Genomic DNA, 13,568 nt, shown 5'->3' with positions numbered 1-13,568 from the left:
ATATATAATATATATTAATATGTATATATATATTATTAATATATATATATTAATTTTATATATGAATATATTATATATATATATATATATTAATATATTATTACATTATTAATATATGTACATTAATAATATAATGTACCATCAACAAATGAACTAAACCTTGAACAGAAAAGACAGAGGTGGAAGGCAGAGACCAACAAAAATATATCAACGCACACTTTGAGGGAGATATGCAGTGAAGCACACCTTGTCACAAATTCTAACACATGAAAGGAATTTAAGCGGAAAGGGGTTACTAGGTTTTTCAGTACACCACAGCTAAGCTAGGACCAACACGTGGTAAGTCATGTTGGAGAAATTGTGGTACTGAGATTGCCAATAACACCCATATATTCTGGCTATGTCCTGAACTGACCCTATTATGGAAATATATTTTTGATGGTCTAAGAATGTTTTAAACAGCATATTCTCCAAAACCAACTACAATAAAATAATAGGATCAATTCCTGAGGGTAAGGAATTGAGAGATGTGAAATGCCTCATGCACATCGGCATTAAAATGGATTACTATCATATGGTTAAAACCAGATCCCAATACTATACTTAAATGTATGGATTCAGTATACAGTATATGTGGCATTTACATATTCATTAAGACTTCAAATACATGCTTTTATTAAACAATGAAAACCTTTACGTAAAACAGTAAGTAGCTGGCCTAAGACTGTTGACCTGGTACAAGCGCATACCTAGACTGCCTTTATTTTCTTCTGCTTCTTCTATTATTATTATTATTATTATTATTATTATTATTATTATTATTATTATGCCGCTAACACTAAATTGTGTAATATAATTGATATAATTATTTTAACTTATCTTATATATTTGTATGTATATATATGTGTATGTATGTATATAAATATATATATACACATATAAACAACATATATATAATAATAATAATAAAATATATATATAAATGTATATATAGATGTATAGTTATCTGTACTGGTTTCTTACATGATTATATTATGGAGATAGTGCTGCTGTAAAGAAGAAAAAAATTAAATAAAGGGAAACATATATGTCACGTAGTTAAGTTAAGAAAAAAAAAAAAACGATATAAAATTTAAATAAATGTGATGGGTTTTGGAGATAAAACACTTCCCATTTACAAACGTTCCAGCTGGATAGATCATCCAAATACAACAAACGCATACACACCAATACACCGAGGCGTAATTTTACGCTCCATAGTCCACACCAATACACCATGGCGTAATTTTACGCTCCATAGTCCACACTACATTTCTTTGTTTTTAATAATTGTTCAATAACTGAGTCCTAGTTTACACCTGACAAACCAATTGGAGCATCGGTACTGACCTTCTTGAGGTGTTGTGCAGTGTTCTGGAATGGAAGATAGGACCAAGTCCAATATATCCAAGGCAAGACTGGGCTGGTTGTTGTCAATATGTAACCATGCCATCCACAGAAGGACGTTGTTGCTTTCTGTTTCAGACACTGGGATTTGGTATAATGGTAAGCCGTCCCTACAAAGAACATTCATGTGGTCGATGGCGCGATCAAACATTCTGTGCTTATAAAACTGCTTGCTCAGACAAAACGCAAGCTGATGGCTCAGAACGTGGTTGTTGCTGCCCCCTTCCTGTTCAGTCAGCGCGAAAGACAGGGCTTTGTATAAAAATGGAAGTGCTTGTGATGGAATGAATGCCTGTTGGATTGTACCATGTAGCTTATCCACATTTTCCAGGACTAGAATCATACTGTCAAGACAGTCACTAAGTGCAGTAGTCGGTTGCTGAGAAGCTTTCCTTGCTGAAGAGGTGCTGAGGTGGAGAAGGCCAAGTTCCTGGTAAAAATGTGCTAGGGTCAGGTATCCTTGACTAAGAGAGACATTCCATGGTAGCTCAGATTCAGCACCGAGGACAAGTAGCCTCTCAAGATATGGGACTACTTTCTCAGCACAAGTCCAGTGGTGCTTTGCCAGCAGACAGCAGGCCCGGGCCTCAGCGGTTTTGTTGTTATAAAAGACTGCCTTCTTAAGGAAGTATTGAAGAACTAAAGTGTCCTTCAGACACTCCAGGCACGTAGGAATTCCCATTATCAAGGCAACAAGCCTCTCCATCAGCGCCGAAAAGCTTTCCATATTCTTTTGCAACAGATATACAGTAGCCAAGTTGTAGTAGGTGCTAGCCAAAAGCTTAAAATCCCGGAAGCATTCTTGCGGAACCCTGAGAGTCTCTTCAAAATAAACCCTGGCCTGGCTGAACTTGGACCTTCCTGCACAGATTTTACCCAATAAAAAGCACAGGCGAGTCTGTGACCACAGGATTTTTTTCCTTCTGGCCATTTCCCTTCCAACAGACAGAAAGGAAATGAGCTCATCCTCGCAGGAGTGACCGCAGAATATAGAGGAAGTGAGGACTTCTGGGTTAAGTTGGTATAGGAGACCAAACTCCACTTTGCAGTCTGCTCCATCCAGAAATGACAAAAGAGGAGCTAAAATCTTACTGTTACTGTTGTTTTCCTCTAGAATCGGGTGAACAGTGAAACATGGAGGGATTGTTTCCGGCTCAGTAAGCATGACTGAGTCCTTCAGACTTATATCAGCTGAAGTAATATCTGATAAGCAACTCTTTGGTTGTTTTAGTATTGTCTGCATTTTTTCTCTCAGTCCTTCAATCCGCTGAGTATCAGCTTTATGTGAGGTAGTGCCTGCAAAAGAAAATACATTTAAGAAGCACTTATTGAAGCGGAGACAAAATTAAGAGCCATCAAATTTGGACTGTCACACTTACCTGACTGGTTCTTCTCAAAATCAGTGTAATTAACTTTATCTTTAAGATGAAGGAGAAAAAGAACATGGGATTAAAAAACGGTGGTATTTACTGGTAGATATGTGTCAATACATTATTAAAAAGAAAAAAAAAATTACAAATGACCCTTGGGAAACATTTCTGCAATATCAGTTATTGTTTATCAATATTGTATATAAAATAAGTTTACTTTCAAGTTGGGAGGTTAAATACTACATATATTTATTTTCCTCTTCTTCTCATCAGGGAAACATCTCCAGCCTGGCTCAGGAATAGATGGCATAGAAAATGACAAAAGCATTTTAGCATTTTATCCTTTATCCATGACTTTTATACGTCATGTATCTTAGTCCACACGAACGCTCCATCTATCTGCTCCTGACCCGGCCCCCCCCTGTTCAATTTTAGGATAATTGTGGCCCGTGAGTCAAAAAGTTTGCCCAACTACCCTACCCTAAAACATATCCAGGTAGCTGGCTTTTTGGATGCTAGCCTCCAGAAAGCTTGGCAAATCTGCTGAAAGTGTTGGTGGTACCTGTTTGGTAAGGAAATGCTTGGGCTACTGAAGACAGTGCGAACAATGTATTTTCCCCGCTGTGTTAGATTTGCATAGAGAAATTCCTGGTGTGGAGCTTGCAGTGCAGATCTTTTAGAGAGAGTTCAGTATTTAGAGAGCACGCGATGTCAAGTGTTTAAGAATCCAAATGCTGTCCTTACCTAGTTTATAATCACAAGCAGCATTGTTTTGAGATTTCTTCTTCAATATGGCCACTGCCTTCTTTTTGATGTCGTCCTGTTGTGGGTTGGGAAACATCCCCTCGTTGTTCTCCAGGAAAACATCTGTTGTCCTGCAATTGTGAAAGGAAGAGATGAACATAAGATAAGAGACCCTTAAGATCAGATTGTATTTTCAATTATAAATAAAATAAAAATAAATAGATAAATAGATGGATAAGGGACTATGTTAATGGGAGCCGGCAATACAAATAACCCCAACATTTCTTTTTGCTATTATTAGGACACTGACAGTGTATATGTAGTGATGGGGGTACTGATTTCTAATGAGCATCGATTGAGTATCAAATACTTTCAGTATAAGTAAGTATAAATACAAATTTATAAATGACAAAAGCGCGTGTTTCACTTAAACTTTTAGGGTAACTTACTACATGCAGGCTTTTGTGCTGCAACACCCTGCAGTAATGTAAAATTGAACTGATCCATTCATGATGTGATCAAATCCAGTAGCCATCTTGGTTACTTAATGGTAGCAACAGTGGTATCACCCTTCACTAGTGTGTGTTTAAGTAACATGAAGTCACACTAGCGATATGCAGCTGACACAAAAAAAAAAAAAAAAAAAAAAAATTATTGCTTTTATATTGTACTCACTCAACACTGTCAGTAGTTGGTTTAACATGGCTCGTCTTTACCAGACCCACTTCCCCTGTCATTTCTTTCCTGCCAATGAACCAGTCAAAACCAGAAATCATGTGCCCCACAATAACAATAAGATTGCCCTGTGCAAGGCTCAGCTCAAATGGACCTTCAGCATCATACTCCACGGTGGCTAAACATGTTCCATGAGCTGGAAGTGCGAGAAGAAAGGCATGGTAAGTCAAAAAAAAAAACCAAACAGTTCTAAGACAAATAAGAAATAATATTAATAGAAAATACCAAGATTTATCTTATCTTCTTCTTGATCTAATCTTTTTGCACTTAATCAAAATGAGGGACAACCAATTGTACATAAAACACTAGTAGAGTCTGACATATGCTTGGAAGCCATAATGAAGGGCATAAAGTTCCAAAAAAAACCCCAACACAAACAAAAGCAAATGTAGCACATTCCTTTGTAAGGCACACAACTGGCAAATGTAAACAAATTCATCTTTCGTGTAAAATGCTACGCATTTCCTGCGCGAAATTTGTTTATACACTGTACTGTACATTGGAATGATGGATCAATACGTGCTCAATACATTTATGGAGAAGGCAACGTAATAACGAAACAGTGTAGGTCGAGGACGTCGCAGACCGAGGACCGCCTGAAGTCGTGCCGTATCGACATGTTACGTCAGTAAAATGGTTCTAAAAGATTGAAAGAAAAACTTACCAAACTGCAGGGGACAGGTTATCTCAGCTTTCCATTCTCCAATTAAAACTGCCTCAGCACAGGATTTAAGGAACCATCTGTACCCGGAGGGATTAAAAAAAGCAATCGGAAATAAAACTCTGGAGTCGTTTTCATTTAGCATTTGACAGCGTATATATGTGTGTGTAAGGTCAATTCTAGTGACTCACTGATGAAAAGGATCAACTGGTTTCAGAGCTGGATTCGGGGCTGTGCCGCGGGTTCCATCAGACAGGCTGCGGACGGTCCAACCCGAATCGAGAAAGGGAGGCTCAAATTGGGCCAAGTCTCCCTGCTCCAGATAGATGTCCCTACCAGAGGTGGAGCTGTCAAACATTTGGTTGGCACTACTGTAGGCAAACAATGAACCTAAGGAGATGGAGGAAAAAAAAATTTTTTTTTCAAGGTTTAAAACTAAACTGCATCAATTTTGCCCTGGAACATCCAAGTGTCTTATCTTACAAATGTGCTGTTTATTTTTTTAAACAAAGATTTTGCACTTTAGAATAGAATAATGTTTATTCAGACATGGTAAAAGACCAAATAAGACAGGAAAATCACTAAAGCTCACCAGAGAAAAACAAACAAACAAGCACATATTTCATGTCCCAAAAGGAGCACTTATCAAGTCCTACCCCTTTTATATATATATATATTTCATTTTCAATTATTATTATTATTTCAGATCATAAAGATAATGAATAAGATGTCTTTACATAACAGGGCAAACGCGTCCATTTCCATCCTATATCCATTCAGTATGTTGTCTTTAATCACTCATTTGAACTCCCTGGCTTAATACATCAATTGAACTGTTGACAGTTTTTTAACATGATAAACAACTGGTCCTGTTTCATTGAGTTTAAATCATCTTTCTAGTGCTGCATTTGGGTCCACTGAGTTTAAACTGTGTAACCCAATCATCTTTCTAGTGCTGCATTTGGGTTCTGTCTTTGACAGTACGTAACAGACTCTCCACAGCACCCACTCCCCTAACCCTCTGGAGACAGCACCCAGTCCTGAGTCCATGCATTTAGACTCTGCCTAGGCAGAACAACATTAGTCCTAGTACTGAGCCTTGGGGAACACCACAACTGACCTTCTGAAATTGCGATTTAAAGTTGTTATTAATCTGTACATACTGATAACTGCCAACCCAGGATAGTACCACCCCTCTGACATGTATGCATTTATTTAATAAGAGATTATGGTCGACAGTGTCAAATGCGCTTCTAGAGCTAGGAATATTCTTATTACATTCTTTCACTGTTGCAGTGGATACCAAGTACCTTTTCATACCTTCTTGCATGAGGAGGCCTGTATAGACACGGTTTAGTGTTTCCTCTGGAATAGACACGTCAATTGCAATGTCCTCTTCGAAAGATTCAAGCCACAGTTGGTCGTCAAGCAGCAAATGTTCCAGACAATGACCCACAAAACCTAGAAAAATGAATATAAATCACGTTTCTCAATCAACACAGTATACGTTTTTCTGTTTTATTGTTTGTCTGCCTGGAGAAAGTGTTAAAAAAAACAAACAAAACTACTGTTTAACTGAGATCTGCACATACCTACTCTATAATACGTGCAAAACTTCCATATTTCCTCAAAGTTTTCAAAGCCGATGATAATAACTTTTTCTTCACTGTTGATGGAGGTGACATGAGCACACAGTTCCTGTAGACAATGAAAAAAAAAACACCCAAAAAAAAGTTAATTTCACATTGTGTTTGGATGTATCAGCTCAGTATATAAGACTCAGTGACATCTTTCAGTGAGATTAGAAGCTTCAGTAACTAAAGAATTCTCTTTATTAAGTGTCTAACTCGTTGGTTCTCAAACTGAGCTCTCTCTGGTGAGGGGCTTCCAATGGAATATAGCACAATGCTTGAATGATAAAAGCCCCCAGCCACTAGGTGGCAGCAACTCAATGGTTTGTACAGATAAGACTATACATTTTATCAGGTTCTCAATAGTATTTCAATTGGCGGCGGAGAGGCATTTCTATCCCCATGGGGGGGCATGACAGAAAATAATTGAGAACCACTGTGTTAGGGCAACAGCAGGAAGTATTTTACTTAACACAAGCCAAAAAGAGCTTATGTCATTGTCACGCATTATTATTACTAATTCGTTAATAATTGATCTCTCATAGCTAGGGTCAATCAACTGTGTCCAGTCAGCCTAAAGCAGTGGTTCCCATATTTTTTTCTGCAGTACTCTCTGACATTGACATTCATACTTATGGCTTGTTGATCACTAAACTTAACTAGCCTTTATTTAAAACACAATTACCACAAAAGTGCTACACGAGGTCGGTGGTTTACTACTTCCTTGGCCTACGGCGTTTCATGGTCTTGGCGTTTTCAAGTCTTGTACCATGATTCTGACATACGGCGTGAAAACAAATTTCGCATGGGAACTAGTTGGTGAGCTAGTTGGAAGACAACTTCGTTTTCATTCTGCCGGTTGCGTGCCGTATGTTGGATGGTGGTACATTTGCTTTTTTTGTTACGTTTTTACCCTTTATTATGGCACCCAAGAGTAAGTCAGACTCTTCTGATGTTTTTTATGTCCTGGATTGTGATGTTACCGCTACGTTAGCATAGGTGATTGACTTGAGTACACGAGTACATAAGTTCCAACTTACAGTGAAAATCAAGTTAGGTCACACTCTAGGAATAGATGTAAGTACAATTAGGCGCGATTGTCTTTGCGAGGCTGAAGATTTCGCTCAAATTATGAATTAAGAAAAGAAAAAAAGACTACTACAGTGTCTTAAACGATTAGGCACATTTGTCTTTGCGAGGCTGAAGATTTATACCAAACAATCGCTCAAACTATGAATTAAGAAAAAAAAAAAGACTACTACAGTGTCTTAAACTGGCCACAGGGAAAATTTGAAAGATAGAAGAAAGTATATAGTGCTTCAGTATGTCTCGTAATTACTAAATATTTTAGGTGACCATATTTGAATTTCAGGTGAACCCAACTGGTGCCGTGACCCCAAGGTTGAAAAACACTGCTCTAACCTGCTCTTACATTTTCACTAACATTTTGCATTTCGTTTGTATGTTATCTTGAATAAGGGATGCTGACTTCATCAAAAGAGCACTGGGTTAAACTGAGTTACCGGTATATGACAGCCATTAAATACTAGTTTACAAAACGGAGTCATATGACAGCCATTAAATACTAGTTTACTTTTATGATCAGCTCCATAGTTGCTGAGCTCACACTAAGAAGGAACCCAGAATGAGACGGACATGAACTCAGGCTAATCCTGTGTAAAATATTGATTCAGCTTTCCAGCTTTGGCTTTCAGTCTTTGTAGTCCTAGCAAAGGTTGAAAGGTCAGATAGTTAGTAGAGCATGCCTTACCGCAAACAAAGTGTTGACCTTGGTGCTGTCACTCTGTAAAGTGTGTAGTTTCCTCAGCAGTGTTTCCTGATATTGTTGAGTTGCAGGAAGGCGCTCGGGACCCCTGACAACATTCAACAGCAGTGGCACAGCTGAACACAGCACACAGAGTTAGCGGCGGAATGTACTGATCTTTTCGAAATAGCAATAGCAAAGGATTCAACTTTTTTCACTGTGGGAATTTAGGAGGAAATGATTATTATACAGAATAAAACATAGAAAAGATTCAATACCAAAATGCTATGCAGATTAAAAAAAATGGCAATCCTTCCACTGCAAATATTTGCTTTAAATCTCACATTGACCAGAAATGTTTCTACACATTCCGCTTCAGTACCAAAGTCCATTGAAAAAATATGATTTAAAAAAATAATCTTGCAATTACTTTAAAACATTATTTGGATTGTCTAAATAATTGTTAATGATACAGTGGATCTCAGTTAGATTATAATCTGGCTTAGTGTCCCTTTCACGTGATTTGCCACCGGTCACATTTTTCTTTACAGCTAATGTTTGATCTTAACTGGTGACTGAAATCATAAAATTTGACATTGTGACCATTCTTTATTTGCATTTGAAAAAAAATGGAAGGTCAAACTTCACAAGGCAGCGTTTCACTACATTACTCTTTTACAAAAAAAATATTTTTTATACTATTTCCTGTGTGGAATTCAAAGGAACCGCATGGATAATTACACACAAAAACATTGAGGACCAGTTAGCAGAAACAAAAAAATCATCTCTTTAGGTATATTTTTGTGTTTTTGTTTTAAGAATTAGTAAGGTGAAATGCATTTAGTCATCATAAAGACAAAAATATTTCAACTAGCGAGCGTACAGCTAGCTTGCTAATAGCTTTGCTGATCAATTAGGCTCCATGACACACTTTGAATCCTTAACCGTAATTAGGAAAACCATCATTCACTTTACTTCACATTCTCCAAATATTCCACTGTAAATATTTTAGTATTTATATATATTAATTTAATATAAGTTTAAATATTAAACATTCTATCAGAAACATCTACCTCGCTTCTTTTGTGGCATCTTTTGCAATGTGTTATTACTGCCACCTCCTGGGACTACTTTTCAATATGCGTACAGCATTAAATCAAGAAGGTGTTCCAAAATATGACACACTAAATATGACCGACCATTTATTTTATCGTCATTTTAAATGATTGGCAATTTAGCATGAAAATCTTTAATGCCAATCTTAAAAATTGACAAAATGACAACATATTATAGACATTGTGTTTATCTGCACCAGTTTCATTTTTTTTTTAAATATTGTGACGTACATTATAGTTAAACCTCAATTAAATTTTTAACTTTTAAGAAGTTTCACCCATATTTTAAAAGTAAAAAAAACCTAATCTGGTAAGTAATAACATGTTTAACTAGACACAATCAGAAGTCTTAATAGTACATTAAAAAAAAAAGAGAGATAAAAACGTATACCCATTGCGTTGTTTAGACGGGGAAGAATTCACTTCGTTTAGTCTTGTTTTCTTCGTAGTTTCTTTTGAGGACGTCGGCCAGAATTAATGTGACAACTGTTATCTGTGAGCTCGGTGCACGACAGTCAAACAACCTTTTACCGTCACTGCTAAATTACCGACGTGAGCACAATAGTTATTCCGGTATTTTGTTTCAAAATAAAAGTTTTACAAACAAATACAGTAAATCATACATAATGCCATTTTCTCCAAATGTTACAGTTTTCATATTGTACAAATACAATTTTTTTGCTAAGCTTCAGCGACAATGGGTTTATATTGTACAAATACAAGTTTTTTTTTTGCTAAGCTTCAGCGACAATGGTAAAAAAACTTTTTTTAAAATATTTTTTTTCAAATACTCGACATTTTCCCACTTACTAGTATTCGTATTTACATTAATTCATTTTGATAACATACCGAAAGTCTTTCGATTTATTGTTTTTTTAAAATTATTATTTTTTCAAATACTCGAGATTTTCTCACATATTAGTATTCATATTTACATTAATTCATTTTAATAACATACCGAAAGTCTTTCGATTTATTTGTCTATTTAAAAGGGCAGCCTTACATTTGAAGGTATATTTGCTTTGTTTTGTGTTGACACTGGTTTACCTGCTATATTTACTATGCACTGTAGCATTTTGTGCTAGCCAAACAGTAACAGTCCTAGATGTCAATCACACTTCTGTAAAAAGTGCACATAGTCTGTAATACCAGGCTGGGTCTCTTCAGTTAGTGGAGAAGTAGAGGCTTTGCTAAGCTGACTTGTCCAGTCCAGTGTTTTTTTTTAGTCCAGAAGAGTCACATGCTCTCTCAGAAACCTGCTTACCTGCTAACATGCTTACTCTGCAGCTACATTGACCGTTGGGGGGAGTTCTGGGGGAAGTTCTGGGGGAGGGAGGCATCCAAAGTGAGAAAGTCCAAAAGCCAGTTGCAAAAAGCAGTGGTCAGACCCACGCTTGCTAGTTTTTGACAAGCTAAAGTCTAAGAAAAGCATTCAACCGTGTTGTTGTATTTTGGGGGGAAAAATGATCTGAGGGCTGTGTAATATAAAGTCCTCCTGTAAGGGCTTTGTGGTGTTCACCATGTAAATGGACTGTTTTGCTTTATTTGGGGATTTTTTTATTTTTTATTTTTAAAAAACCTTCTTTACTTTCCTTAACAGTTTGTTTTCTGCTGCATGTCTCATGCAGATATTTTCAAATGACCAGGAAAGGGTTTGTCATTTCCTCTGCTCCACTCAGTAGCTCTGTAACAACTCCAAACAGGCAGAACAAAAATCAGCACCATAGAAATACACATGCAGTAGTAATAGGGTCAATAAATATTTGCATAGATACTATGCAGTATTTTAAGAAAAAACAAACAAGGCAACTTAATTTTAATTTTTATTTAGTCATTACCCACAATAATAAGAAAGGCTTAAACTAAAAGTGGCAGTGGTTCTTCGGTAAGGATAAGCACATGGACATTTACAGTTAAAACCGTAATGTTTTAAAAGATGGTATCAAGCTGGGAAAAAAAGAAATCAAGTGTTTAAAAACAAAAGTTTGTGCCCTACATACTATAGTGTTATAGTTACTATAGTGTTTAAACCAAGCAGAAAACTCTAGGACATTTTAAAACTATAAATATGCAAAGCTTTGATGTAAATTATAAAATTTAAATTATATTTTTGGTCAGCAGAGGGCGCCAGAATACCTGGCCATTCCGCTCTAATTCTTTTCTTTCGTCAGCAAAGGGAGATCATTCAATTCATTACAAGTCCAGTCCAGCGGGCTTTGACTTTGTGACTCAATAAAGCTCTCTGTACACATTTTGCCGGCCTATGGTACCTTTTTCTTTTTAGACCAATTACATTTTTGTAAGAAAATTTGAATAAACAGCTATCAATTAAAAGTTCGAGCCGGCAGCCAATCTTTCCACAGCAGTACCACGGACGAGGTTCCAATGGGCGGAGGGGGTACTATACGAGTAGGGGTCAGATAATAAAAATACAAGTCAGCTTCCATTTTTACTGTAAGAAACACTTTAATTTAAATTTCAGACACAGCTATTGTTGTAATAATTAAAATCATTTTTTCACATTTTAATCATCTCAGAGCTGGAAGCAACTGATGCTGCGTTCCATGTGATGTTAGAATATTTTTAATTAGACAAAAAAAAAAAAGACTTTGACTGGGAAAATTCACAAGGCTCACCTTATGGTCCCTTGGCTCCTTGGTTTCCATAAAATAAACAATCATCAACCTTTTATTTTTATGTGGTGAGCATTAAAATACAACTCCAAATCAAAAAGAAAAGTCATAATATTATGGTCAGTTAAACTGCCATTATTTGAGTTTTCAGAATATTTATTGAATACTAATTTAGCCCTCAGTGAAAATGGGTTTGGGGCTCCTGCCTTAAAAGATATGATGACACTATTGAATACTTTTAAGGCTCCTGCCTTAAAAGATATGATGACAACAGAGATATGACAGCACTGAGTATAGCTAGCTATAAATCGAAGAACTAGAATAATTGACAGACTGCAGTAACATCCGGTGTCACTTTTGAAGTCGACTTATCTTTTAGCATTCTCCATTTATACCATACTTAAAACTCACACTTGCTTACAAATAACAGTTATTTTACTTATGGAAATTGTTTTTTTAACAGCTTCAAACTAACTAGTTAGATTTGATTTCGTTATTTTACGAGGGTACAGTACTGTGCTTTTACTTTGAAAGGGCGGTTTCACAGCCAATGTCACTCGTGCTAAAGCTAACTGCTCTGTTCAGCATCAACCATTAGCTCGCTTGAGCAGCTCTAGTGTAAGTCTCCACCATTTGAAACCTAATAACTTATGATTCGGAGAAGAAATTGCGGTACTGCTGAAACTATTAGTCAACTTCACGGTACCTTCATGGAGCCTTCAGGGCCACTGGGCCGAGCCGACGCAGACCTCGTAGAGCTGGAGCCTGACGAAGAGCTCCTGTGCTCCGTGAGCGACATCACTGAGCACCTCGGGAGGAACATCAGCATGGTGCTGGAAACCGCACTATCCGAGATCCGGAAGATGGTGAGCATCCGAATACGAGTCTTAAAAATTGAGCTCCGTGAGAAGAGCCAGGAGATCGAAGTGTTGAAGGCGAGACTGGACGGAGTCCAGAAGGACAGCAGGGAGTGTTTTCCCGGCGCTGCTCAGCCAGGCACGGAGACAGGCTTCAAGAAGGCGGACTTCAACAAACAAAACAACACCGACACCAGGAGAGCCAAAGGTGTCATGTCCGGCATTAAGAAGGAGAACATCAATGCAATTTGTGACTATTTGATGAAGGACAAAAACTCCAGGGGCAGTGGTGATATCGATGGAGAGCAGAGTAGCCATAGCAGCGGAGGGAGGGAGGCTCGTCTGGAGCAAGAGTCCTCACAGTCGCTACACTTGTGGCCTGACGGCGGTATGACCAGCGTCGGCTCCGGACACGATGAGTCCTCGCAGGCCGCTACGGATGACCTCTTCAGTATGATCCCCTCCAGCAGCAAACGCATGTATGAGTATGAGTGGATAGCGCCAATGGAGTATTCTGCAGAACTGAAAGGTGAGTAGGTGCACATTCAACAATACAGGGTTGTTCCATGGCCCAATGACAGATAGATAGATGGATAGATAGATGGATGGAT

General features: G+C 37.4%; 2 protein-coding genes across 3 annotated transcripts in view; one reads left to right on the top strand and one right to left on the bottom strand.

Moving 5' to 3' along the window:
• Positions 1 to 10,112, bottom strand: part of sh3tc1 (SH3 domain and tetratricopeptide repeats 1) — a 17,985-nt gene extending 7,873 nt beyond the window's left edge. Inside the window, exons 1-10 of one of the 2 annotated variants that reach the window (XM_008328304.3) lie at positions 9,859 to 10,112; positions 8,359 to 8,489; positions 6,549 to 6,654; positions 6,277 to 6,417; positions 5,148 to 5,346; positions 4,960 to 5,036; positions 4,236 to 4,431; positions 3,561 to 3,691; positions 2,826 to 2,864; positions 1,390 to 2,742 (exon numbers count right to left, since the gene is read on the bottom strand). In XM_008328304.3, coding sequence (XP_008326526.1) covers positions 1,390 to 2,742; positions 2,826 to 2,864; positions 3,561 to 3,691; positions 4,236 to 4,431; positions 4,960 to 5,036; positions 5,148 to 5,346; positions 6,277 to 6,417; positions 6,549 to 6,654; positions 8,359 to 8,489; positions 9,859 to 9,862 — 2,377 coding nt within the window. In that variant the 5' untranslated portion in view covers positions 9,863 to 10,112. Of the gene's footprint in view, positions 1 to 1,389; positions 2,743 to 2,825; positions 2,865 to 3,560; positions 3,692 to 4,235; positions 4,432 to 4,959; positions 5,037 to 5,147; positions 5,347 to 6,276; positions 6,418 to 6,548; positions 6,655 to 8,358; positions 9,826 to 9,858 lie in introns of those variants that run through there. The other variant, XM_025056915.1, reaches the window with a different exon arrangement.
• Positions 10,113 to 12,354: 2,242 nt separating this feature from the next.
• znf16l (zinc finger protein 16 like) overlaps positions 12,355 to 13,568 on the top strand; it is a 7,482-nt gene continuing 6,268 nt past the window's right edge. Inside the window, exon 1 of the mRNA XM_008328376.3 lies at positions 12,355 to 13,486. Coding sequence (XP_008326598.1) covers positions 12,751 to 13,486 — 736 coding nt within the window. The 5' untranslated portion in view covers positions 12,355 to 12,750. The remainder of the gene's footprint in view (positions 13,487 to 13,568) is intronic.

This window comes from Cynoglossus semilaevis, chromosome 1 (genome assembly GCF_000523025.1).
Source record: "Cynoglossus semilaevis isolate Cse_v1.0 chromosome 1, Cse_v1.0, whole genome shotgun sequence".
In the NCBI taxonomy this organism is placed as follows: Eukaryota; Metazoa; Chordata; class Actinopteri; order Pleuronectiformes; family Cynoglossidae; genus Cynoglossus; species Cynoglossus semilaevis.
This window is presented reverse-complemented; position numbering and strand designations above follow the sequence as displayed.